Raw genomic sequence first — 24,781 nt, 5'->3', positions numbered from 1 at the left:
GCTTTTACATTGCTTAGGATTAATATAAAATATACCTTTCGTATATTTTTGTATTTTTCAGTATATGTAGCATTCTTATAATCCTTCGTTTAGTAATATTAGTATATATTTAGAGTAATATTTCTGTTGATTTGCTGCCCACCTAAAGTACAATAATGAATGTTTTACCTTATCATTTAGTATGTTCATCGATCTTTTAATCAATCTGCCACAAATATCCTCCCAACTTGTGAGCTCTTAAGTGGCAACTGGCAGCTGCTGCGACGATACGTTGCAAGCATGCCTGCCACAAGTAGTGCAGTGCATTATGCACACTAACCAACTGCCTTGCATTCACTTAGATTGGCCTTTCAATTTCTAAAGCGAATGCCCCCAAGGCAATGGCAACAGCTACAGAGAAGAGAAGAGATGCTTCTTTACTTCTCCTTCTCTGTCTTGTATATATAAAGTTTGTTCTTATGCTCGATGCTGCCACAGTGCCGCGCTGCCCGTTCGCCTGTCAACACCTGAGCATCGCTTTCGCTGCTTGCTACTTGCCACCTGCCACTTGGGCAACTTTGTTTGCTGCTGGCTTCTGCTGCTTTACTCCTTTCGCTGGCTGTGCAAATTTTTGTAATTTTCTTAAGTGTTTGTCGTCGTCGTCGTCGTCGTCGACACGAAAAATTATTAGCAACATGTTCTGTCGTCGCTGCTGGATTGATTTTACCGCCGGCGAGGATTACGTGGTGTGCTCTGGTCCCTGTGCTTGGCCCTATCACGCCACCTGCGCCAATCTCCCACGGGATCTGGCGCGTGAGTTACGACGATGCCATAGCCAAGAAGAAGAAGATGGCATCCCATCTCAGTTGCTGTTGGCTGGCAACTTTGCCAGCTCTTCGTCAGCTGCTGCCTCTGCCTCTGGTGTGGAATGGTATTGCCGCAATTGTCGTCAGCTTTATCGCCTGCAATTGTACTTCGAGGTAGCTATAAGTTGTGCTCTCTCTCCATTGAACAGATGTTCAGCCAAAGTTTGCGCTCAGAATGGATACTAATGTAGCCATGAGATACATTAAGAAGCAGCTAAAAAGTAATGCAGAGCAAGTGATTGAAAGATAGACGTAGACAGTCTAGATGCAAAAATGGAAAACTAAACACATAAAGTTTGATACACAGCAGAGATTGCTGCAAATATTATGACAAGAAAACTAAGTAAATATTTGGAACGCAGCTAGATATAGAAATCGATTGAATACATGTTAAATAGGCACACAAAAATGCAAAGTAAAAGGATGTGATTGTATGAAGTATAGCATAGAATAGTAAATAGTATAATTAAATACTCAAATTGAAAATACTGAATACCTAGAATAGTAAATAGCATAATTAAATACCGAAATTAAAAATACTGAATACTGGAAATATTTAAGTGACAAACAAAATATAGATAAGGAAATAAAAAAGTATAGATATGTATGTATGTAGTATAATTAAATACTGAAGTCGAAAATACTAAATACTTAAAATACGGAATACTTGAATACTGAAGTGGCAAAAAAGATGGAGATACAGAAGTTAAAAGTATATTATTGCATATAATATTGCATAAAATAGTAAATAGCATAATTAAATACTGAAATTCAAAGATTATCAAAGTAATAAAACGCTGCAAATATTTGAAGAACAAATTGAATAAAAGCATGAAAGATATTCTGCATTGGTGATAAATATTGAATTTTCAATTGGTTTAAGTAATCAAAAAAATAAAATATAAGAAATAAAGTCCAGAAGTAGAAGCAGATGCATATGTATTGAAAAAAAATTGCAGGTGCGAACACAACAAATGCAAATGAAAACCCAAAATAGACATAGATACATGTGAAAGCTGGAATTATGCAGACAAACTTAGACATCAACAAAAACGAAACATGTAACAAGAAAACAGTCGGGTGCGCTCGACTGTGTGATACCGCCTAAAGTAATATCATTGAAATATACCAAAAAAATACTGATATGTATTGGTATGTATATTTGGAGTAATGCTGTCAAAACAAATTGATGGCTCTATATCTGTGCTCCCACAGTGAGGTAGTATACAACTTGAAATATACTAAATCAATATACCGAAAAAAATACTAAAATCTATATTTGGTATATAGCTCTCTCTGAACAAACTTATGGCTCTATTTTCTCTATTCGGATACGAACTGTCGCACATGTCAACCTCGTCTTCCCTGTTGACGCTGATCAAGAATATATATACTTTATATAAATACTTTTCAGGGTAGCAGGTATAATAAATGTAGCTATGCAAATGTGATTGTTGCAGCTTAAAATTGAGTTGCACATAATATTTGGAATGCACACACATACATACTATAACGTACATTTAGTATATCTGCTACATGTGTGTGAGAGGCATGAGCATGAGCTGAGCCTAAAAATGCAGATGCAAGCACAAGTATTCAGATAGTGAGATGCAGCCATAAAATTTGCATATGCAAGTGGAATTTGAAAATTTCCTAAGCTGCAGATGCAAGATACAAGGCTCAAATATATAATAGATGCAGATGTGAATAAATAGTATATAGTATTAGTATACAGTACTGTATACTGCAGTATATTGTTTACAGTATAGTATTTGGTATATTGTAAGGAGAGAGATATTTTGCAAGCACATATCATATGTTAACATCATCGTCTCTTTTCACAAGTATATACTATATTTGATTCAAGTATAAGTACAGTATTTTGTATGTGGTATATAGTTTACTATACTATATTATATACTATATGTAAAGAAAGATGTTATACGAGCACATATGAAATTTCTGTAGTATACAGTATATTGTGTATAGTACTATTATATACTGTACTATACACAATATACTGTAGTATAGTATTTAGTATATTGTAATGAGAAATATTATACGAGTACATATCAAGTTTGTGCTCAATCGAAATTATGTTTTCATCGTCGTCTGCGCCACTTAACGTTAATTGCAAAACTCGTGACATTTTTGCTTTGCATATATGTATGCAGGAGATGAACGTCTCTTCTTGAAGCTTGACAAAAGATTCTCGAGGCGTCGTCGTCGCCATTTTTAATTGTAACTGTAATTTAGCCATTGTGTTGAACGCTTTTGATGACGCAGCAACGAACAGCAAGCGCCTGAGAGTATGCAACGCTTTTTGTATGTGCGCCCAAAATACCAAGAAGAAGCAGCATGTGTATGTGTGCGACTGTGTGTGTGTAAGGTGCACAGCTGTGGCCACTTGGCTTACGTATCTTTGTATGTTTGTCGTTGTTGAAAATGTTATTTTTAGAATACAAATTGTATGCTCTTCTCTCTCTATCTCTCTCTCATTTTTTTGATTTGCCACTCACTCATGCTCTCTCTTTCTATCTCTCTCTCTCTCTGTTGCAGATTGCCATCTGTGATGATTACAGCCTGCCTGTAGACTTTGTTAAGAAACGACCGTCCAGTTTCGATCCCTGCCTGGCCGAGGCAATACCAACGAATCCCGAGCATTGGATAGCACCGAGTCCACAAACTGAATTTGTAAGTACAACAACTCAAAACTCTTTTATTTCCATTTCTATTTCAATTGTGTTGCGCCTTCAATTATTTGGCATCCACTTTATTTATTTACAATTGCATTCACAATTGAATATGAAATATGCCACTGCAATTGCCTTTTCATATCTGATCGTAATTTATTAATACACAATTTGTAAAAATCAGATTTGCATTGTTTTTGTGGAAAGTTTGTTGGCTGTCAAAATAAATTAGGTTCATAAGCAAAGCTTCTAGAATAGGGGAAAAGTAGCAACATTTATCGGTAGTTATTTTAAATTGAATTCACAATTGATACCATAAAATTGCTTCTTTCAGAAAATTTTATGTTATCAAGGTAAATTGAATTAAGGGAAAAAACTTGAACTTAGAATAAATTACATATTTGTAATTGATTCTATACAGCTGCAATATTCAAATTCACAAATGTACAGACAAATTGTATAACATATTTTTATAGACAAAGGGGGAAAAGGAAACATAAACTGCTGCCAAGTTTATTTAATTTGTATTTAAAATTGATAAAACAAAATTGGTCAAAAAAACACACAAATTAAATGAACATAATTTTTGCAATTTACATATAAATTGTATATCAGATTTTTATAGTGAGGAACAAATAGTAAAATTTGTGCGAAGCTTTTTTATACTACAACTTTGAAGTTTTATATTTATTGACTGATAATCTGGTATATTTTGCACTCTATGGTATATTTTGAATGTAGTATCCAAAATGGATTTCGGTATATTTTCAGTATTTTGCGGTATACTATTTTTGGTATATTTTAAAATGCAATATGGTATATTTTGCAACTAAAATAAATAAATAACTCTTAGTATTTTTCGGTATACATATTAATTTGGTATTTTTCAAAAGATACCATAGTATTTTTTCACTATGAGGTATATTTTTAATACAACACTATATCAATGAACCAAATATAGATTTAGGCTTAGTTTTTAGTATTTTTTCGGTATTAATTTGGTATATTTTAAATACCACACTATTTTGCTTTTGTTCAAGATGAGTAGCGAGTAAGCTAGCAATTTGAGAACAAAGTAGAAGCAATGCAGTGGCAGTTAGAAACTCTTTAGATGGTTAATATGGTTGTTAATGCAAATATGAATATGCGGCGTATACTTAATATAGCATAGACTTTTTACTTTGCTGTGCATTAACAGTTAAACACGCTTCTAAACTTGAGCTAGAATTCAGCATAGAGATTAACAGCAAACTGCAATTAAAGTCGCTTTGTACGAAAAGTTTGCTTTTCGTTCGTTCAAAGCTAATTGCGAGCTGCATTAAATGAACTGCAAATTGAAAGCTTTTGCAAAAGTTGCCAGCAAACTTAAAGAGTGGAGTGAAGAGAAGTGAAGAGCTCGAGGGGCGGACGAGGGGGTTGCTATTGGTAAAAAGCAATTAACTGGCCTCGGGCAGCTAATTGATAAACTGCACGCACCGTCAACGATGAGAGAAGGATGATGACGAGGACAACAGCAGTCGACAGACGACGACGACGCATCGGGAATGCGCTAATGAAAAGCATTTCCTGCCTCTTCTCCCACCTCCCACCTTGAGTCCAGAGCTCCCCTTTTGATTATTTAAGCGTAGGCGAACAAAGCGTCGCTGCAACAATGCAAAAGTCTATTGGCTAAATATTTGCAAAAAAAAGAAAGCAGAATACAAAAAACAGGGCGCATAAAAATGATAGGAAAACAGGCGGAAAAATGGCAAAGGGAAAACAGAAAGAGAGAGAGAGTTGCTCGACGGGTGGTCAGCCATAAAAACAGAGAGAAAGAGAGAGAGAGAAGGAAGAGAGATGCAAAGTATTAAGAGGGCTGCCCACAAATCAAATGGCGAATGTGAATTTTATGCTTCCCACCCAACCAAAAAAAAATCTCAGCGCGTTATCTGCGAGAGAGAGAGAGGCGAAGAAGCTGAAGCGGAATTCAGTTTTTTATGGCCACATGCGAAAAATATATATTTCGTTGTATTGTTTTGTTGTTGCTGCTGCTTTGTTCTTTTGCATATTGGTCGTAAAGTGAAAGCAAAAGCAACACGAGAGAAGAAAGCGAAAAGCGAAAGCTGTGTGCGCCGCATGAGGCACATAAAAAATGTTGTTGCCTGCCTGCCACTTGAATTTCTTTTTATTGAAATTTGTTTAGCCGCCAGCCATGTATGTGTGTGTGTGTTGAGGAGGAATGTGGCGCAGTTTGTGGCGCAACTCGATGGGGGCAGAACAATTGCCAATATTTACTAATAGTTAGTTACAGCACAGAGCACAGAACACAGAAAAAGAGAGAGAGCACATCACGTAGTTGGCATCCATTTGCCATTCACCATTTGCCCATTTGCTGTGCCGCAAACGTTTCACTGACTGCGATTCGTGCTCATAATTTATGCTTTTTATTTGCACACGTAAACGCCTTGCTGCCCTCACATTTCCTATATATATGCTGTGTCTCTTTAATCAGCAAGGTGATTTTTTAGTTGAACATTTTTGTATATTTCTAATGAGTGATTGTCATCTAATCAACTGCAGTATAGTGAGGAAATTCAAATTTACAAAGTAATATATACAAAATACACCTAGAGGCTACCTTATCTAAACAAGTTAGAAAACTCCATTCGAGTGAGCGAATTAATATACCAAAAACTTTTTTAAATATACAGTTTTGGTATATCGATATTCTATTACATTCAAAATATACCATTGTCTGTTATCTCATCTAATCAAGTAAGAAATCTGAAGTTGAGTGCAGACATTAATATACCCTAAAATACAGAAATATACCGCAATGTAAATTTTTAGTATGTCGATATTCGTTAAAAAAAATATACTAAAGAGTACAAAATATACCAGAACTACAGTCGACTGCGGAAATTAATATACATAAATATACCGAACTGCATATTTAGTATATCGATATACTAATGTATACAAAAAATATACTATAGTGAACAAAATATACCAGATATTAAGCCATATTTAAATATACCGAAATGTATACTTTTAGTATATATTGACATATTACACCCAAAATATACCAAAAATTGTCAAATCAAAGCAACTTGGCTCTTTTACCTACTGAACATTTTTTTACAATTTTTTTTTGATCGCAAACAAATTTCCAGGAATCAGAAAGTTTAGTGTAGGTTTTTTTTTTGTGTGCACCAAATTCAAATTATTATTCAAATTAATAAGTATATTAATTAGTATATCTCTTACTTTTCCATATTCCATATTTCCATATTATTTAATCATTGTAGATAAATTTTAGAAATATATTTAGAGTTTGTTTAGAGAATTTGAATCATTAATGACAACCTTACTTTTAAATCGATTGCTTGTTAAGCATTTGCTGAGTTTCAGTTGTCAAAGTTAATTTCTTGTTGGTTAACCTTTTTGTGGCTCATTCTTATGGTCGCTCACTTGATGTCGGGTTTATTATCCTCTTAGCTCAATTATCGAATTATATCGGAATGATTGTTGCCTCACCCATTGTATTCTCCTCAATGTTTGCATTACGCCCCTTTTCTAAATTGAGTTGTGCAGTTTGCAAATGCATTCATAATTCCGCAAACAATTGATTGCCAGTTGCAGTTGCAGTTGCAGTTGCATTAACTGGACTATTGTATTGATTGGTCATTGTCAATAGAAGAAGGAGAGAGAAAGAGAGAGAGAGGGAGAGAGTTTTACGAGAGTTACCGAGTTACGAGACTCATGAATATTTGAGTGCTTCAATGAGTGCTCGTCCGTTGTGCACATTCAAATGCACTTCTGAGTGTTTTGCAATAAAAACTGTTCAGTGTGTGTGTGTGTGGCACACGACCTCTGACCTCTCACTCTCAATTCTCTTCCCTCTCTACTTCTCTTTTCTACTCTTCTTCTCCCTTCTCGCCTCACTTAGCTGCCACTTGTGCGCTTCCTGCCTCCAGCGCAACAGCATTTAGCGGCCTCTATTGTCTGTCCTCTCTCTCTCTCTCTCTCTCTCTATCTCTATATCTTTCTCCTTCTCTCTCTCTATCTCTGCACTCAGTTGTCTCCCTCTTGCTCAGTCGCTGCCACAGTTATTAATGTAATTTTATCTTATGACTTTTGTTTTGCGTAAACAGCCGCGACGCGTGTCCATATATAAAAAGCCCTCGGCTATGTGTGCGTGTGCGTGTGTGTGTGTGTGCCACATTTATGCGCTGCATGTGTTGCTCTTTCTTTTTTTAGTTGTTGTTTTTGGTTGGCGGCGGCAACTCACGTTTTAATGGCGACGCGCGCGACATTTTTCGATATGAAAACCTTTTCTAACAGGCTGCCTCTGTCCCCTTCCCCCACTCTCTCCTCCCCCTCGCTCTTCCGCTTCCGTTTGCCAAGTCTGCTCTGCATTGTGAAGTGCAGTTGGTGGGAGCTCCGAGCTCTGAGCTCTTGTATTACTCTCCATGGAGTAATATCAGCGATAACTCAGCAGCTTCAACACAACACGTTTTATTTCAGGGTGTGTGTGTGTGTGTGTGTGTGTGTGTGTGTGTGTGTGTGTGTGTGTGTGCGTTGCGGTCTTTTTGTTTATTTCAATAACTTGGCGACGGCGGCTTTTGTGTGTTTCGCTGCCTGCGTTTGCCGTATTACTCATACGCCGCTTTGTCTAGCTAGAAACTAGAAAAAAACGGAATCAAACAGTAAAAATGCAAACAATAACGCCGCAGTAAGCAGGCGCAACAACGAATTGGGAATGCTCTAAAAACGAGAGATGCAAAATAGTTCAAATTTAGTATATTTTGAGGAGGTATATTAATATACCAAATACTGTAGCAAACAAATGGAACCACTAATTGACACAAGATACAAATATTACACATTTCGTATATTTAGGGTGATATTTAGTATATTAATATACCAAATAGTGCAGAAAGCAAGCGCAACAACGAATTGAGAATGCTCTAAATCCAAGATACACAAAATGTTATAAATTTAGTATATTTTTAGAAGATATACAGTACATTAATATAGTGTAGCAAGCGGGCTCAACAATGCAATGCAATACTACAAAAAATACTTAAAATGAGGTATATTTTTAGAAGATGTATAGTATATTAATATACCAAATAGTGTAGCTATCAAGTATTGAAGTAGTAAGTATGCTCAAAAACAAGATACCCAAAATGCTAATTTATTTTATGGAGATATTCAGTATGTTAATATACTAAATAATATAGCAAACAAGCGCAACAACAAATTGACTATGCTCTAAAATCAAAATACTTGAAATTTAATAATACATTTTTAGGAGATATAGTATTTTAATATACCAAATAATGTAGCAACAAGATACAAAAAATGCACATAATGTAGTATTGAGCGAAATTAAAAAAATTTAGTATATTCAAGGAGATATATAGTATTTTAACAACAAATTTTCACATTTTTTAATGTAAAATACTTAGCAAATAAATCATTTACATTTCTCACTTTGTTGTGCACAGATTTTAATACTTTTGTTCGATTTTCAAACTTTTCAAAATTTAAAATTATTTCCTATATAATCCCCTTCACATTGACTAAAGCTTCGCTGCTCGCAACTCAATTTAAAATAGAATTCTTAGAATTTTAACCAAAAAATAATCGATACTCATTTCAATAAGTTGGCAATTATTAATCAGCCGAAAGAGATGGCAAAAAAAAGTTAGTCAAGCTCTTAAGCTGAGCATTAAAAAGAATATAAGAAGAAAATATATGCTATGTGTGTTGAACACTTTGTGATAGAGATCTGCATAATGTTGCTGTTGGCTAACAAATCGTATTATGTTCATAAGCAGCCAAAAGACAGCTTCAATCATAACCTTAGCATAAATTTGCATAATCTCCCATTGGCTGCAACCCTTTTGGCTCCATTTTCTATTTCTATATCTATTTATTTTCGTAGGAGACTTATTACGACTCTTTTGGGGATTCCGTTTGCTAGTTGGTCACACAGTTATGGGACCCGACGGAGCGAGCGTATTAAAAACACTCGTCATAAGCATTAACAGATAGACAGCTAGACAGCGAGAAAGTGAGAAGGAGACAGAGAGAGTGAAAGAGAGAGAGAGAGAGTTTTTGTCTGCTTCGCATTTTAGTTCCTTTCGAAGGTAGAAAACTTTCAGCTCGTTAGTTTGCACGCTTCTTACGGCTGCTGCCACATCATCATCATCATCAACATCAGCATTATCATTATCATCATTCGGCAACGTTTTCATTAACGTTCGCATAAAAATCACGTTGCTGCAGCAACAACAACAACAACAAAGACTGCGATGATAACAATGGGAACAACGACCGTTAGACATTGAGAGAGAGTCCGTCTAACCATTTTGATTGTAGTTTGTCTAGCCTGACAGCCATTCTCCTTTCATGCCACATGCCACATGCTACATGCCACTTGCAACACACACACAGTTTGCTCAGCCCTCTCACATTGATTGAAAGACACATTTCACATTTGGTAGCAGCCAATCGAACTGAATTCACGTTTCCCGATAATCAAGGGCAAATATTTAAAGAGCAATATGTGTGTGCACAATATGTGAATAAGATTTCCAATTCACCATTCAACTTGGCATTCAACCCCCCTTGTGAAATATTTAAGCAGCGATGACAACACACGCCACCAAAAGAAAATATCGAAGCAAAGCGAACATGAAATATGAGCTCGCATTTCACTTTTGGATACTTTGCATTTCATGAGGATTATTGGATTGCGTGAAAAGCATATCGTAGTTGTTGTTGTTGTTGTTGTTGATGATGATGATTATGGCATTATCTCTCTGACAAGCACACTAAATGTGTTAGATATCTATTTAACTGTCAATTTAATTGACACGCAAATTAATTGTTATAGCTAACAACAAGTGTATTCTTAAGCTGACAATTAAAAAAGAAGTTGCCAGAACAGTCGAGAATTGTTTAGTAAAGTAATTGATGATGATCTATGTAATATTTACTATCCATAGCTTAGTAAATTGTTTATAATATGAATCATTTTAGAATGGAAGAATGAAGTAAGATTAGTTTCTTAAACGTTCGTTATTTCTAACTTCTCATTCAACATCGCTGTCAACTCAAACAAACTATAAAGCTGCGAACCTTTCCTTTAACAGCGCTGCCAACTCATACAAACTATCGAACGAGGGTTTAACTTTCGATATATCTTATTGAAAAAATAGCTTGCTACTCATCTTAAGTCTCTCCAACTCAGTTTGTTTATGAGATAACTTATCATCCGTTCGCTAACGACGAGCTGCCAACTTGTTTTTAAACAGCGCTGCCAACTCAAACGAACTATCGAGCTGCTATCCTCTTTTTGAACAGTTATGCCAACTATAGAATGGGTTCTTAACTATCGATATATCTTATTGATAAATAATTCGCTTTTTATCTTATATGTATGCAACATAGTTTGTTTTAAAATAATTTAGTAAAGGAAATAATGTTGATTATATATTAATGAAAAAGAAGTTACTACTTTCCTTAAATGTATGCAACATAGTTTGATTATAAAAGAAGCGAGCGGAAAATAGTTTAGTTAAGTATATAATTATGTTAATAGCTTTCCATGTGAAACTGTTTAATATCTATAGATGATTGTCAGTTTATTTTGATTCTTAAAATAGATACCGAAAATGCAATTTTATTGAAGTAGGCTTAGACTAACTTTTATTCCTTGTTTTTCGATATTTTGCCAACCTTTTATTGATCAGTGCTGTCGACTCAATCGAACTACCGAGCTGTCAACCTCTTATTGCGCAGTGCTGCTAACTCCAACAAACTATCGGTATATCCTATTTACAATAGCTTAAACTATAATGCACAATATTAAGGAATTTCATATAATAATAATTAACATTTCGTTAAATAGTTCTTTTAAATAAGAACTAACACTTTAGCTGCTATTTCAGCAGCAAATGCATCAGTTAGCTTTAAGGCAAACTTAAGCTGAGTTAACTTGGGGGTTTTGCAGTAAGTCCGCTGCAAGTTGAATTCATCTCTCAGTCAACATAGAATAGGGACACCTAGAACACATCCCTTGGAATGTGAACCCCATCAGCAATATGCCAACTGCATTGTCTCTGTCTCATTTATGAGTGTCGAGTCGAGTCGAGTTGAGTTGAGAGTTGCGAGTCGAATTATCAGCAACCTGGCAACCTGCCACCGAACCACAAACAATGCGGCTGTTAGGGGCAACTTAAAAGGGAGAGTTGGAGAAGAGAAGCAGAAGCAGAGTCTATATAAAGTGTAGATTTGCATTGCATTGGTTTCCTTTTTCCCCCCTCAAGTTCAAAGTCATTAAAAGTGTTTTTTGTATTTCGTTTGCATCGATGAGGAGCAACAGCAACAGCAACAGCAGCAGCAACAACGAGAACGGTTGCTGACGACGCAGTTGCTGCTTAATTTATGTGTTTCAATTAAAAATTCCTTTCAATTTCAAAGTCCGAGCAACAATAGCGACCATTGCTTAGCCCCCTCTTCGTCTCCTCGCTCTTCTTCCCTGCTGTTGTCATGGCCAACAACAGCCGCAGAGAGTGGCATCAATTTCCTTGCTTCGCTTGCAACATGGACCCCAAACCCAAACCGAGGCGAGGCGAGGCTCTCGTCACATGCTTTGCTACATGTAACGGAAATTTATGTTTAACAATAATGCGCATATTTACGGCCACAACGAAGGGAGAGAACTATAGCGAGGAGGGAGAGGAGAGAGAGAGGAGGAAGGGGCACAGTCTGTGGCTGCTGTTGCTGCTTATAATGTGTGCACATTAGGGACACGTTAATGTCGTTGTGCGACCTGATGTTGCAGTTTTGTAATGTTCAGCTATTTGTCATGCCAAGCCGGACTCACGCTGGACAGCGGCTGAGTGCTAAGAGCGTCCGACATCAAAAGGAAAAGGGGAAGAGGGAAAGGGAATGGGAATGGAAATAGCAACGGGAACGGGAAAGGGAAATGAAAATGAAAATGGCAAAGGAAGCGAGACAAGTTTGTGTGATAGATAGTTGAACACGGATTGATGGATATACAGCTGGATAGACAGATAGAGGAATTGATGAAAGCAACATCACGAACTCATAATCTGTCAGTGCAAGACGTGCAACCACGCTGCCTGACATTTGAGCAGAGTTTGTGCAGTTTGCAGTTGAATATTTGAACTGCAGATTAGTTTATTTCCAGCAGCTTTCGAGCTAGGACTTGTTTAAACTGTGTTAGGTCCATTAGATTATTTTTTACACATTTCCACGTGGGTTCGATTGCAGATCTCTGCAAATATTAAAGCCACAGTGCTGAAACTTTGTTTATGTGCTCAAATTTAACTTATATCTGAGCTGAATATCCGTTGCTAGACTTTTCAGCAGAATTTATGAAATTTGGTTGAAAGATACCAGCTGCATATTAGTTTATTTCTAGCAGCTTTTAACCAAGAGAGCCAAGTAAGGAAATAGTTGTTGTTAGATTATTTTTCACATGTTTCTACGTGGATTCGGCATCAGATCTCTGCAAATATTAAAGTTACAATGCAGAAACTTTGTATGTTTACTCAGCCTTACTTCTTATGTGAACTGAATATTTGAATTAAGTTTGTAAGACTTTTAAGCTGAATTTAAGCATTTTAGTTATATAATATATACAAACTTCAAATTAGTTTACTTCAAACTTGAACAACCCAGAGAGCAATTAATCTTTACATTGTTGTTGATCTACTGCACAACTTTTTACGCGTTTCCACGCGGGTTCGGCATCAGATCTCTGGAAATGTTGAAGCTACGCTGTTGAAACTTTGTACATTTGCTCAGATTGAGCTATTATTTGAACTGAATATCCTAGTTTGGATTATAAGACACTTAATAAGAATTTGTGCTGTTTAGTTGTATATACAAACAAGCTTACATGCGGCTTCAGTATCAGATCTCTGGAAATGCTGAAGCTACACTTCTGAAATTTCGCATATTTGCTCCGATTTAACTTTCATCTCAGCTAAATGTCCGAGTTTTGATTGCAAATTACTGCACAACTTTTCACGAGTTTTCACCAGGGGTCGGCATTAGATCTCTGGAAATGCTGAAGCTACGCTGCTGAAATTTGGCATACTTGATGCTATTTAACTTTTATCTCAGCTGAATATCCGAATTGACCACAAATCGAATGGGGAATGCAGCACATTTGTTTTTCGTTTAATTGAAATTGACTTTGCGGCCAGCGCGAATCGAAGGAAGGAACTGAAAACCTAAAAGCGCTTAACGAGTTGAGACCGCTGTCGAGAGTGGTGGCATATGATTGGTGGTTGCTAGTTGTAGGTGGATGGTTGCATCGACATGAAACACGCACATTTTTCAATTAAATGCCAGCGAATTGTAATTGAAACGCAAATCAAATTAGTTTGCAACCGCAATTGCAGCAAAAAAACAACACAACAAACAGCGCGAAAATGTTAACGCGTTCTTTTTTTATCTCCTCCCTCAACGTTTTTTCTTGTTTCCTCATTTCCAGCTGCCATTTAACGAAGCCCAACAAGCGACATTGCAACAGCAGCAATCGACAGCAGCAGCAGCAGCAGCTGTGCCACCGCCGCCTGCCCCTTTGTCGACATTGCCGAGCCAAGCGGCGAGTGCAGCAGCGGCTAGCACCAGCAGCAACAACAACAACAATCCCAGCAACTGCAACAACAGCAACCAACAACAACAGCAACAGCAGCAGCAGCAATTGCAGCACGTGCACAACAACAACACGTTGCCAGCTGCACCGCAGCAACATCAGCAGCAACAGCAACGTGCAACGCTGCAGCATCCGCCGCTGCCCAACAGCAACATCAAGCAGGCGTCCGTTAAGCTCATCGAGGGCTACTCCGACCCAAAGGATACGCGACAGCACAAGAAAGTCTATCACAAGAAGGCCAAACGTCGCTCGGCGCCGCCTCACAAGCGACAGCAACATCATCAACAGCAGCAGCAGCAGCAGTTGCAAACGTTGCCAACGCCACGCGGGCATCAGCAACAGCAGTTGCAACAGCAGCAGCAGCAACAACAGCAACATCTGCAGCATCGCCATTCAACGTACAACAACAACAACGGCAACCACAAAAAGGACAAGCGCAGCAGCCATTACAATTCAGGTGAGCTCAGCAGACAGCAGACAACAAACACTGTGGCAACATGTTGTCCAAATGCGAAATACTATATATGGATATATTTTAGTATATTTTAAAGTTGCTTTTTGTGGTAGCAACTTAATTCAGTTTTAGCCCAAGTACAAATGGTTATTGCTGACAATATACGTTGAAGATAATATTGTACGATACAAAAACTCGCTCTTGGTAACCTTGTTTTTGTAGAAACTCAGACGTTGATACTTTAAAGTGTTGTAAAGGCAAACCTCAATCACACCTAAGAGTTGTAGTTGTCTAGAAAACATTGCATACTTTGGGGGTCCTTCTGAAAGCTAGTTAATTTGAGTGTCATAGCAGTTAGCTAATGCAAGGCAACGAGTCACACAAATTATCCAATTAGAAAAGTAGCCAAATTTGCTCATTTTAATTGTTAGTTCGTTAAAATTGTTTTTTTGCAAAACAAATTGTTATTGCAGGGAAAACTTTCCCACTATCAGCTGGTTAATTTAAGTGTCATAGCAGTTAGCTAGTGCAACGAGCCACGCAAATATTCAATTAAAAATGCAGTCAAATGAGAAATACCATATGATTTTTTTTAATTTATTGAAATGCCTTTTTGTAGTAGCAAAATGGTTATTGCAGACAAAATAAATTGAATATATTATAGGACAGAAGAACGCTCTATCTCTTTCTCTCTCTCTCAATCTCTCCCTCTCGCTCCCTTTAAAGCCTTCTTTTTTTAGAGCAACGCAATTAGACATAGAATGTTGCATAGTTGTTGATTGACTGCAAGATAAAAGACAAATCTATATCAACTATTGCTCTAACATTTGATTAATTAGTCGATCGAGGTGTTTATGTTTATTAAGTAATTGAAACAGTATAAGCAATTATTTATAATACCATATTAACACTTTGTAAAGAAACTCATTTATACCCAACATCATACTCATATAACAAAGACGTAGTCATTTAATGTGCTGCCTATAAAAAAAAACATTGCATACTTTTTGGATACTTCTGAAAGCTAATCAATTTGGGTGTTACAGCAAAGAGTTTGTGCTTGACAAAAAGCCACACATAATATTCAATTAGAAATGAAGTACAATGAGAAAATCCTTTTTAAATTTTTTAGTTTATGAATTTGTCCTTCGCAGCAACAACTTTATGCAGCTTAACCCCAACATTGAAGATAATTTTGTAACACACGAAAACTGTATCTCTTTGCTAGTTGAGTATCATAGCAGCCAGCTTATGGAAGACAAAAAAACACCCACATAACCAATTAGCCAAGCCAAAGTTAAGCAAGGAGTTAACAACAGCTCATCATTATATTAAGCAGCACTGAACTGAAATTACCATTTACATTATTAATAGAAATATGTTGGCAAACTTTAAAGAGCTTGCTTAAAAAGCTTAAGCAATTTGAAATAAGCGCTCTGCGTAATCCTTAAATTACACAAAGCATTGTAACGAGGTTTGCTGCTTAGAAAATCCTTAAATTACACAAAGTATTTTAACGAGGTTCTTTTTTTGGGGGGTCAGACGCTGTGTGGCAACGTGCTGCATTGCTGAAAGCAGCAGCAGCAGCTAGTGGCAATTAGACGCACTTGCCGCCGCATTCTCTGGGACGTTGAATGTTGGCGTCACTGCGGCGACGTTGCCATCGCTGTTGCGGCTGCAAAGATCAGCGAGGCGTTAAATAGCAACTGGCAGCCCATTCGACTGAGACGAAAAAGCGACGCATTGCCGGGCAGCCAAGCGCCTAATAGACTGCAACATAAAGACGCGGACAGAGAAAGGGAGATAGGAAGAGACAGATAGGGAGAGGAAGAGAGAGGGAGTTCCGAGAAGATGCCACACTTGGGTTGCCTCATTTGACTACGTCGAAACGTTAGACTTCTTTTGATTCGCTTGCTAATTTACTTTGGCCTCTTGCAGATTCCTCGGCACCCAAATCGTCCGACGAGGAGGCGGACATCGACGAGGAAGTCGAGCGCATACCGCCACCGCCGCTGCCACCGCCACCGGCAACCGCAACAGGAGCCGGAACCGGAGCCGGAGCAAGCGGTTCAGGGGCAGCTGCTTTGCTCAATTCGCCGGACAGCATCTCGGATGATTTGGTGCGTCCGCTGCCGCCACAATTGCAGCGCAGTCCACGCAAATTAACCGTTGCCCAGGCGGAGCACAGCAAGCGTCAGCCATCGCCCTACTACTACTCGGATCTGTTGAAGAGTCGTGACAAGGACGAGGACAAAGACAAACAGGAGAAGCAACAACAGCAGTTGCAACAACAGCAACAGACGCTCGAGCGTGAGGCAAAACAAAAGTGCCGCCAGTCGACAGCAAGTGAGCCGCCGCATCAGACGCAGACACTGCTCGGAGGTTACAGAAAGAGCAGCAGCTTGGATGCGCCCCAGCAGCGCGAAGAGGAGCACGACGCTAACGACGACGACGACGAGGAGGAGGACGAAGACGACGACGACGACGAAGAGGACGAAAATCCTCACGAACAACAACCGGATCAGGATCTCGATCACGAACACGATCAGGAGCAATCGACACCGAAGCGTTACAGCTTCACCGAGGAGGGCGTGAGGATCATACGCTGCGAGACACCGAGCACCAGCACCTCGGAGGAATCGGACTGCAGCGAGTGCCTCAAGCGACGCGAGTGGCATGCCCGTGCCTTGGCCTTAGTGCGCAAGACGTGCAACGTTCAACCGCGACATCAGCAGTTGCCCATTAGCAGCGGAGAGTTGCAACTTCAGTTGCAGCATTGCGACGCCGGAGAGGGCGAATTGCTCAAGTGCTGTCCACCACCGGGCATAGGAAGCGACCCGGGAATAGGAATAGGAATAGGAGTAGGAGGAGATCGGAATAGGGATCGGGAGCGGGAGCAGGCGGGGTCGATGCCGCCGCACCGCCTGCTGGGCCCAGCAGCCGTGTGCGGAGCCTGCATCCCGACGCCAGGCAACAACAGCAGCTCCGTTGGCGGCGGCGGACTGGGCGATGAGCTCGACGAGCTCGAGGAATACTTTCGGCCGCGCAGCATCTTCTATGTGCATCCGCATGGCGTGCACGAGTGCGACGAGTGTGCGCCGCCAACAGCAACAACGACAACGAAATCAACTCACAATTCCAATTCTAAATCGCATTCAAAGCCAAAAACAAAGCCAAAGCACCCCAAAGTAGGTGTTGTAAACGCACAACGAGAGGAGGAGAGAGCGAAGGAGGAGCAGACGAAGCAGAGTCTCGAGGAGGAAGACGACAACGAGGAGGAAGAAGAGGAAGGCGAAGGAGACGAGGAGCACGATTCGGACAATATGGCAAGTCGCCGACGGCAAATCTATGAGACGGCATTCGATTGCAAGATTGCCAAGTCCGATGACGATCTCGATGAGGTCGATCGCATCACCAATCACTCGGTGCTGCTGCAGCTGAGCAATGGCAACAACGAGCAGCTCTCGAGCAGCAGCCTGAGCAAGTCAAAGTCGCGACTCGAGTGCAAGCGGGCCAAGAACAGCAAGAACCAGGCGCTGCAGGAGCAACAGCAGCAAACCCAAACGCAGGAATCTCCCGACGGAGGGCAACAGGTGCTCCAGGTTCAAGCGGAACTCAGTCAACTGCAGCTCAGCCAAGTGGATCAGCAGAATCAGAATCAACAGCAGCAACAACAGCAGCAGCAATCGACTAGTGTTGCTGCGGTGTCGACGCAACAGTTGCCGGCACGTGGCTACACGCCGTCGCCCCCCTCGACGGCACCGCTGCCGATCAAGTTCCCCGGCAAACACGAACGCTACATGAACAGCATCAAGAGTGCGCCCAATTTGCCAGCGGCGCAGCCAGCGCATCCGCGATTGCGGGACCTCCGGCTGCCGCTGCAATCGCTGCGACAGCAGCAACAGTTGCAGCTGCACTGCGCCAGCAGCAACGACAACAGTCTCACCGACAGCGCCTATGTGAATCCGCCCTCAACCAACTCGAACTCCGCCTCCGTCTCGGCCTCGGCCTCAGCCTCGGCTTCGGCTTCAGCATCCGCTGTCGCAGCTGCCGCGCGACGTCCGCGCAGCTTTGTGCTGGAGTCGGGACGTGTCTTGGAGCTGCGACGCAGCGCACAACCGCAGCGTCATCAGCATCATCACTCGCATCACCAGCAGCAGCATCAGCAATCGCAGCAGCAACAGCTGCCACACGGCGTGGCCCGAAGAACGTCCCGACATGCGAGTGGACACAACTACAGCTCAACGGAGAGCATCGCCACCTCGAGCAGCGGCGGGAGCATGGAGTCCCTGCGGTCCAGCACCAGCGAGGGTAATCGCAGCACCTCCAGCTCCGAGTCCCGACACTCTAGCTCCCTTAGCTCGCATAGTTCGGAGAGCGGCAGCGGAAGCGCCAGCTCAAGTGTCGCTTATCCGTTGCGTGCACCTCCCGTGCTGCTTCACTCGAAGCTGCACATTCTCAGCCCCATCTCGGACAAGTCCTCGCAGGAACCGGCCTCGGCCAGTGTCTCGGAACAATCGCAGCAGCCGCCACCGGCAACAGCCTCTGGAGCAGCAGCTGAGGAGTCAGGGATAAAGCCAAGCACCGAAGTCTCGCTCGCTGTGCCGATGCTGAGCAAGCAGCGTAGCGGAAAACAGACGTCGACGACGGCGCCTAACAAGGCGCTGCTTCAGTTGGCGGATGAGCTACTCGGTTCAGACAGCGGCATCTCACTGCATTCACGAGAGGATGGGAAACCTCCGCAGCTGCAGGGACTGCAGCGTCTGACGCTCCCCAAGCTGCAGCTACAAGGCAACAGCAGTCTGCCACAGTCGGAGGCAAGTGCTGGCGTTGCTGCTGCTGCAACAGGTGGCAATGTGGTTGGCGGAGGTGCCACAGCATTGCCGCAGGAGTTGCGTGATTTGCCTTTCGATATGCCGAAGTTGCGACGCCGCAAGACGCTGCAACAGGAGGCGGCCTGCACCTCGGGTAGCGCCACTTCGGTGGACCTCGGAGATTTACCCTTCGATATGCCAAAGTTGCGACGACGACTGCGCGCCAATCAGGCGGAGATCAACAATCTGCTGATGCACAGCACCGAGTCGAGTGGCATCTCCCAAGCCTCCTCCAGCCATTCGATGCGCGACGAACAGAAGTTGGCAAGCAAATTGGGTGAGTAGAGAGGAAATTGCAAGTTAATCCATTCCATACTAAGTCACCCTCTCCCTCTGTTTAGATACTGCGCTATTCCGACAGAATCTCACACTGAATCTGAATGAACCGCGACAGGCGAGCAAACAGTTTGGCAGCCTCGATCTGCGGGGTCTGAGCAGCCACAAGGAGCTCAACATGAACATGAATCTGTGCCAGGGTTACGTCACCGCTGTCGATCTCATCGATGTGACCATTCCACTCGAACGTCAGGGGTAAGTCCTCAATTTTTTACCATTGTGTACACAACTAAACTTTGTTACTTGTTTCCTTATTCTTAGCTGGTATCATGGCGCCATCACACGCATCGAGGCGGAGACAACGCTGCGTCCGCTGGCAGAGGGATCGTTTCTAGTGCGCAACTGTGAATCCACCAAGCAGGACTATTCCCTTTCACTCAAGTATGTCACCGACAACAAGAGTATCGAGTTTGATATGAGCTAACAGCTAAGAATATTCCGATAGCAAAAGCCACAGCTGTACCTAAGTAGTTAGTCTTAAGAAAGCTTTAGAGCTGAACCAGAACTGAGTAGATTGAATCTAATTTAAGTTACTTAACAATAAGACATACTATATGATCTCTGTGAACATAAGCTTAACAAATTTGCATTTCCAAATTTCTAATTTGTTAATTTGCAACTCCAAATTTATAATTTGTTAATTTACAATTCCAAATTTCTAATTTTTTAATTTGGAATTCAAAATTCCTAATTGGTTAAGCTGTCAATAATTTGTCTTATTTTAGCAATTAAGGAATTACAATTTGTATATCCTCTACTCTTTATAGGCTAAAGAGTTATTTACAGGCTGAAATTTTTTTAATATGTCTATTCAAATGTCTGTCTATCCGTATGATCTTAGAGCCTATAAAAGATAGAGCCACAATTCTGCAGCTGTCGGATCCTAATCTATTTGTTTGGTAGTTAAGAATATTTAGAATGTAATAGCATTACCCTTAATATAAACAAATCAATATTCGGTATGCTAGATATACTAAAATATGCCAACTTCTATATTTCCTATATTGATAACCAAATATAGGGTTTGGTATATTTAGTATATTTATTATATTGATAACATAATCGTATATTAATATACTAACTAAAGATTTTGGTATATTAAAAAATACTAAAGTACGCCAGCGGCTGTATTTGTTATATTGATAACCAAATAAAAGCTTTGGTATATTTTAGTATTTTTTGGCATATGGTTTTAGTATATTTGTTATACTGATAAGCTAATGTAAGCTTTAGTATATTTAAGTATTTTTTGTTGATTAATTTTGCTATACTGATAACCTAATACCAAAATACCAACTGTAGGAAAGTTTAGTATATTTTAAGAATAATACTGCAGAGACAGCATTTTTACTGTCAATCTAATAAACCTTTCTCTCTTCCAGGGGTGCCAAGGGTTTTATGCACATGCGGATCCAGCGCAACGAATCGGGTCAATATATCCTGGGACAGTTCAGTCGACCATTCGAGACAGTTCCCGATATGATAAGACACTTTTGTCTGAATCGATTGCCGGTGCGTGGAGCGGAGCACATGTGTCTGATAGAGCCGGTTATAGCGCAGCTGCTGTAGGCAGCGGCTTTAACAGTCGGAGAAGAGTAAGAACAGAATTCCACAATACATATTGAATAGCATATAAACAAAGTCAAGGAAAGAAGAAGAAGATGGGGAAGAAGAAGAGTACTTATACTAATTATACTCGTATAATACAATATATATTTAGTACGTCTATGCACTAGTTATATGCTCTTAGTCTTAACTAAACTGTTTCAACTCGAACTCAAAACTCGAACTAATTTCTGTTTGCAACACAGACACCAAACAAACACACACACACACACAGACACAGAGAAACGAACTATGTAGTTTAGAGTTAAAGAAGTACGTAGCACTTGCAGACAATACCACATAGAAGAAAAGAACATAGAATACATGATACATAATGATTGATATACATGCATACGATACGATAACACGTTATTAAGCTATACGAGATCCATAAACATATAGGAAGAGCACTTGAATCAGTTGATATGATATATGATTTGACATGTTTACACTATAACGATAACGTAGTACACGATAAATGACACGAAAAACTAACACTTAACGATCATCTCGAATCTAGCAATATCACTTAAATATGTACTTACAAAGTCTAAGAATACTACGTAGCACACACACACACACAAACTCATACATCAATCACAAACTTACACACACTCACTTAAAGCCCCGTTTACACTTTCGGGCATCTAAGGCACGTTTACACGATATTACAAAACGATTAATAGTAATAATGTTTAGATTTGCGCTTTTGTCGGAATGTTTTTAGCGGATGCAACTCTAAGCAAATTTGTTGATTAATTTTATGTTCCAAACTAAATACATATATATATATATATGAATATATATATATATAGATACATCTATCTTATATACATATACACACACATATTTATATATATACATATATATATATATAGACATATATGAGGCATAAGTTGTAGGAGCAGGCGAGATGTGGAATAATATCTTTTTTTTTCCTAGTTTTAGGCCAGGCATGCAAAAGTAGAACGCTCAAAGCGCTTTTGATTATTGGATATGAGTAGTTTCGGTTAATCGATATGTAGTTTTTCGATAACGATAACGATAACGTACGGCAAAGGATATAGCAACGCATATGAAAGCTCGGTTTTAAGTGTTAGTTTCTAATATTACCAAAAAAAACAAAAAAAAAACATAAAAATCTAAAAAAAAAATCGAATTCGAATGAGATTGCAGAGTATATATGGTAAAGCTAAACATATTTAGTATGATATATACACTCACATATATATATTCTTACTATTTAAATATATATATATATATACAGACACAATATTAAAGAGCAGTCAATGGTTTTTTGGTTCCAGTAAAAAACAAAAGTGAAAACAAACGAGAGACAAAAGAGAAACAAGAAAGAATTGCAAGAGAAGATAAAGTATTTTTGTTCAGTTGATCGGATGATATTATGTGCAATATACAATTACTATACATATATATATTTTCATTCTTATTTAAATGAGGTTATGTTTTATCTGTGCCAAAGTACTTAAGTATTATTATGATTACTATGTTTATTAGTTGATTAGTTGATGTAATTAGCAGTTTTTTGCATGATTTTTACATTCTTACATTTACGTACATACATTGTTGCCTAATTTCACATTTACATTGTTGCCTAATTTCTAATCTTTGTGCAATAGCATGACTTGACCTTCTTTGCGAGTTGATTTCTCCAACAATTTTGTAGCTTTAAGTTGTGCAACATTTGTCTAGCCACACGATACGATACCAATAGAAAAGAGCAGAGAAGAATGAGACAGAAATTAACTAAAGGAGAGAATGCTTTTGTACATACTTGAATTATATTATATACATATATTTAAAATGTAATAACAAATATGATTTCGATTTGCAATACAATTCTAAGCATAAGATTTCCATAATACATAATAACAGAAAGAACAGAACAGAACAGTCATGAAAAGAAGAAGGGAGCAACATAGAAAAGAACGAAAATTGAAAATTTACATCCTTCCTCCTCCGCTCCCAACCAGAAGAAGTATAGCAACAATTTTTGAGGCTTCCATCAGTAGCAATAAAGAAGAAGAACCCAAGAAGGAGAACAATAGTTGAAAAACACTCACACACATGCATTACTCACGAAATACTATCTACTCGGTATCTATATATCTACTATATAGTCGATTAGTGTGTAGAGTCGGGCAATCGCTCGCTTCCGTAATTCTTACAATCTATATTCGAGATTTCTTCGATTTGTAGAGTCGGGCAATCGCTCGCTTCCGTAATTCTTACAATCTATATTCGAGATTTCTTCGATTTAGAGAACACTCTTTGAGACATTCTTATTTTTTTATGCAAACACAGACACACACACACACATAGATAAACATCACATGTGTTTGTGTATCTACGTATCTTAACTAAACAAACCGAAGAACAACAACAACAACACCAACAAAACCAGACAAAATAATTATAAATTATATTAATGAGAGATGAAAACAATGAACAGCAACAAATGCATACAAATTTAATATGAAACCAAAAAAACAACAACAACAAATGAACGAAATGTATTTAATAAAAATATAAAACAAACAAATAAAAACTTGCAAAAAAAAATATAAATAAAATTGTATTTTGTGTTTTATTGTGTATGTGAATACCGATCGATAGAATCCTACGCCAGGATACGACCAAAATATGACAAATGATGTAACAAGGATATTCTTTTTTATGCTATATTTCCGCCATATTCTGTCCGATTTTAAAAGGACATGCTTTTTTGTACTCACAGGCCACAGGACTATCAAATGCCACCCAAGGATTTTCAGTATTCCATCAAAAATTGTTCGCCAGATTTTTCAACATTTTTTTAAGGGGGCATGCAAAAATTGCTAAAAATTCACAAAATCTTTCTTATCTCGGTCATTTGAAGGACGACAAGGATGTCCTTTGGCACATAGACACTACTAATCGAGATCAGTCGAAATGCAAAACAAAAAGGACGAATGTCCTTACAGGAGCGGAAATAATGTGAAAATTTTCTTCAGCTAAAATTGGCGATAACTCGGCCGTATCCTTGCGTATTCTGGCGAGTCCTGTGTCAAACGATGACTAATGGGTAGACCTATCAGCAGACCAAAGGACATTTGAATCGTCCTTACCGTGTCCGAGTTATCCTGGATTTTGTGTTTTTCGCTTGTTTCCTTCGGCCTTCGCAGCTAAATTTTACAAGTGTTGGCTTCTTGGATGATCCCATATTTTGTTGATGCTGATCGATAGAATTCGTCCTTGCGATTCGAACGAGACATGTCCCGACATCC

At 39.3% G+C, this 24,781-nt stretch overlaps 1 protein-coding gene across 3 annotated transcripts in view; it reads left to right on the top strand.

Moving 5' to 3' along the window:
- Window positions 1–24,019, top strand: part of LOC132797258 (neurogenic protein mastermind) — an 80,426-nt gene extending 56,407 nt beyond the window's left edge. For 2 of the 3 annotated variants that reach the window (XM_060808889.1, XM_060808891.1), the window contains 6 exons: window positions 3,405–3,539; window positions 14,061–14,682; window positions 16,618–19,830; window positions 19,895–20,084; window positions 20,151–20,270; window positions 21,272–24,019. In XM_060808889.1, the coding sequence (XP_060664872.1) occupies window positions 3,405–3,539; window positions 14,061–14,682; window positions 16,618–19,830; window positions 19,895–20,084; window positions 20,151–20,270; window positions 21,272–21,458 (4,467 nt within the window). In that variant the 3' untranslated portion in view covers window positions 21,459–24,019. Of the gene's footprint in view, window positions 1–659; window positions 960–3,404; window positions 3,540–14,060; window positions 14,683–16,617; window positions 19,831–19,894; window positions 20,085–20,150; window positions 20,271–21,271 lie in introns of those variants that run through there. The other variant, XM_060808890.1, reaches the window with a different exon arrangement.
- Window positions 24,020–24,781: the final 762 nt, after the last annotated feature.

This window comes from Drosophila nasuta, chromosome X (assembly GCF_023558535.2).
Source record: "Drosophila nasuta strain 15112-1781.00 chromosome X, ASM2355853v1, whole genome shotgun sequence".
Classification (NCBI taxonomy): domain Eukaryota; kingdom Metazoa; phylum Arthropoda; class Insecta; order Diptera; family Drosophilidae; genus Drosophila; species Drosophila nasuta.
This window is presented reverse-complemented; position numbering and strand designations above follow the sequence as displayed.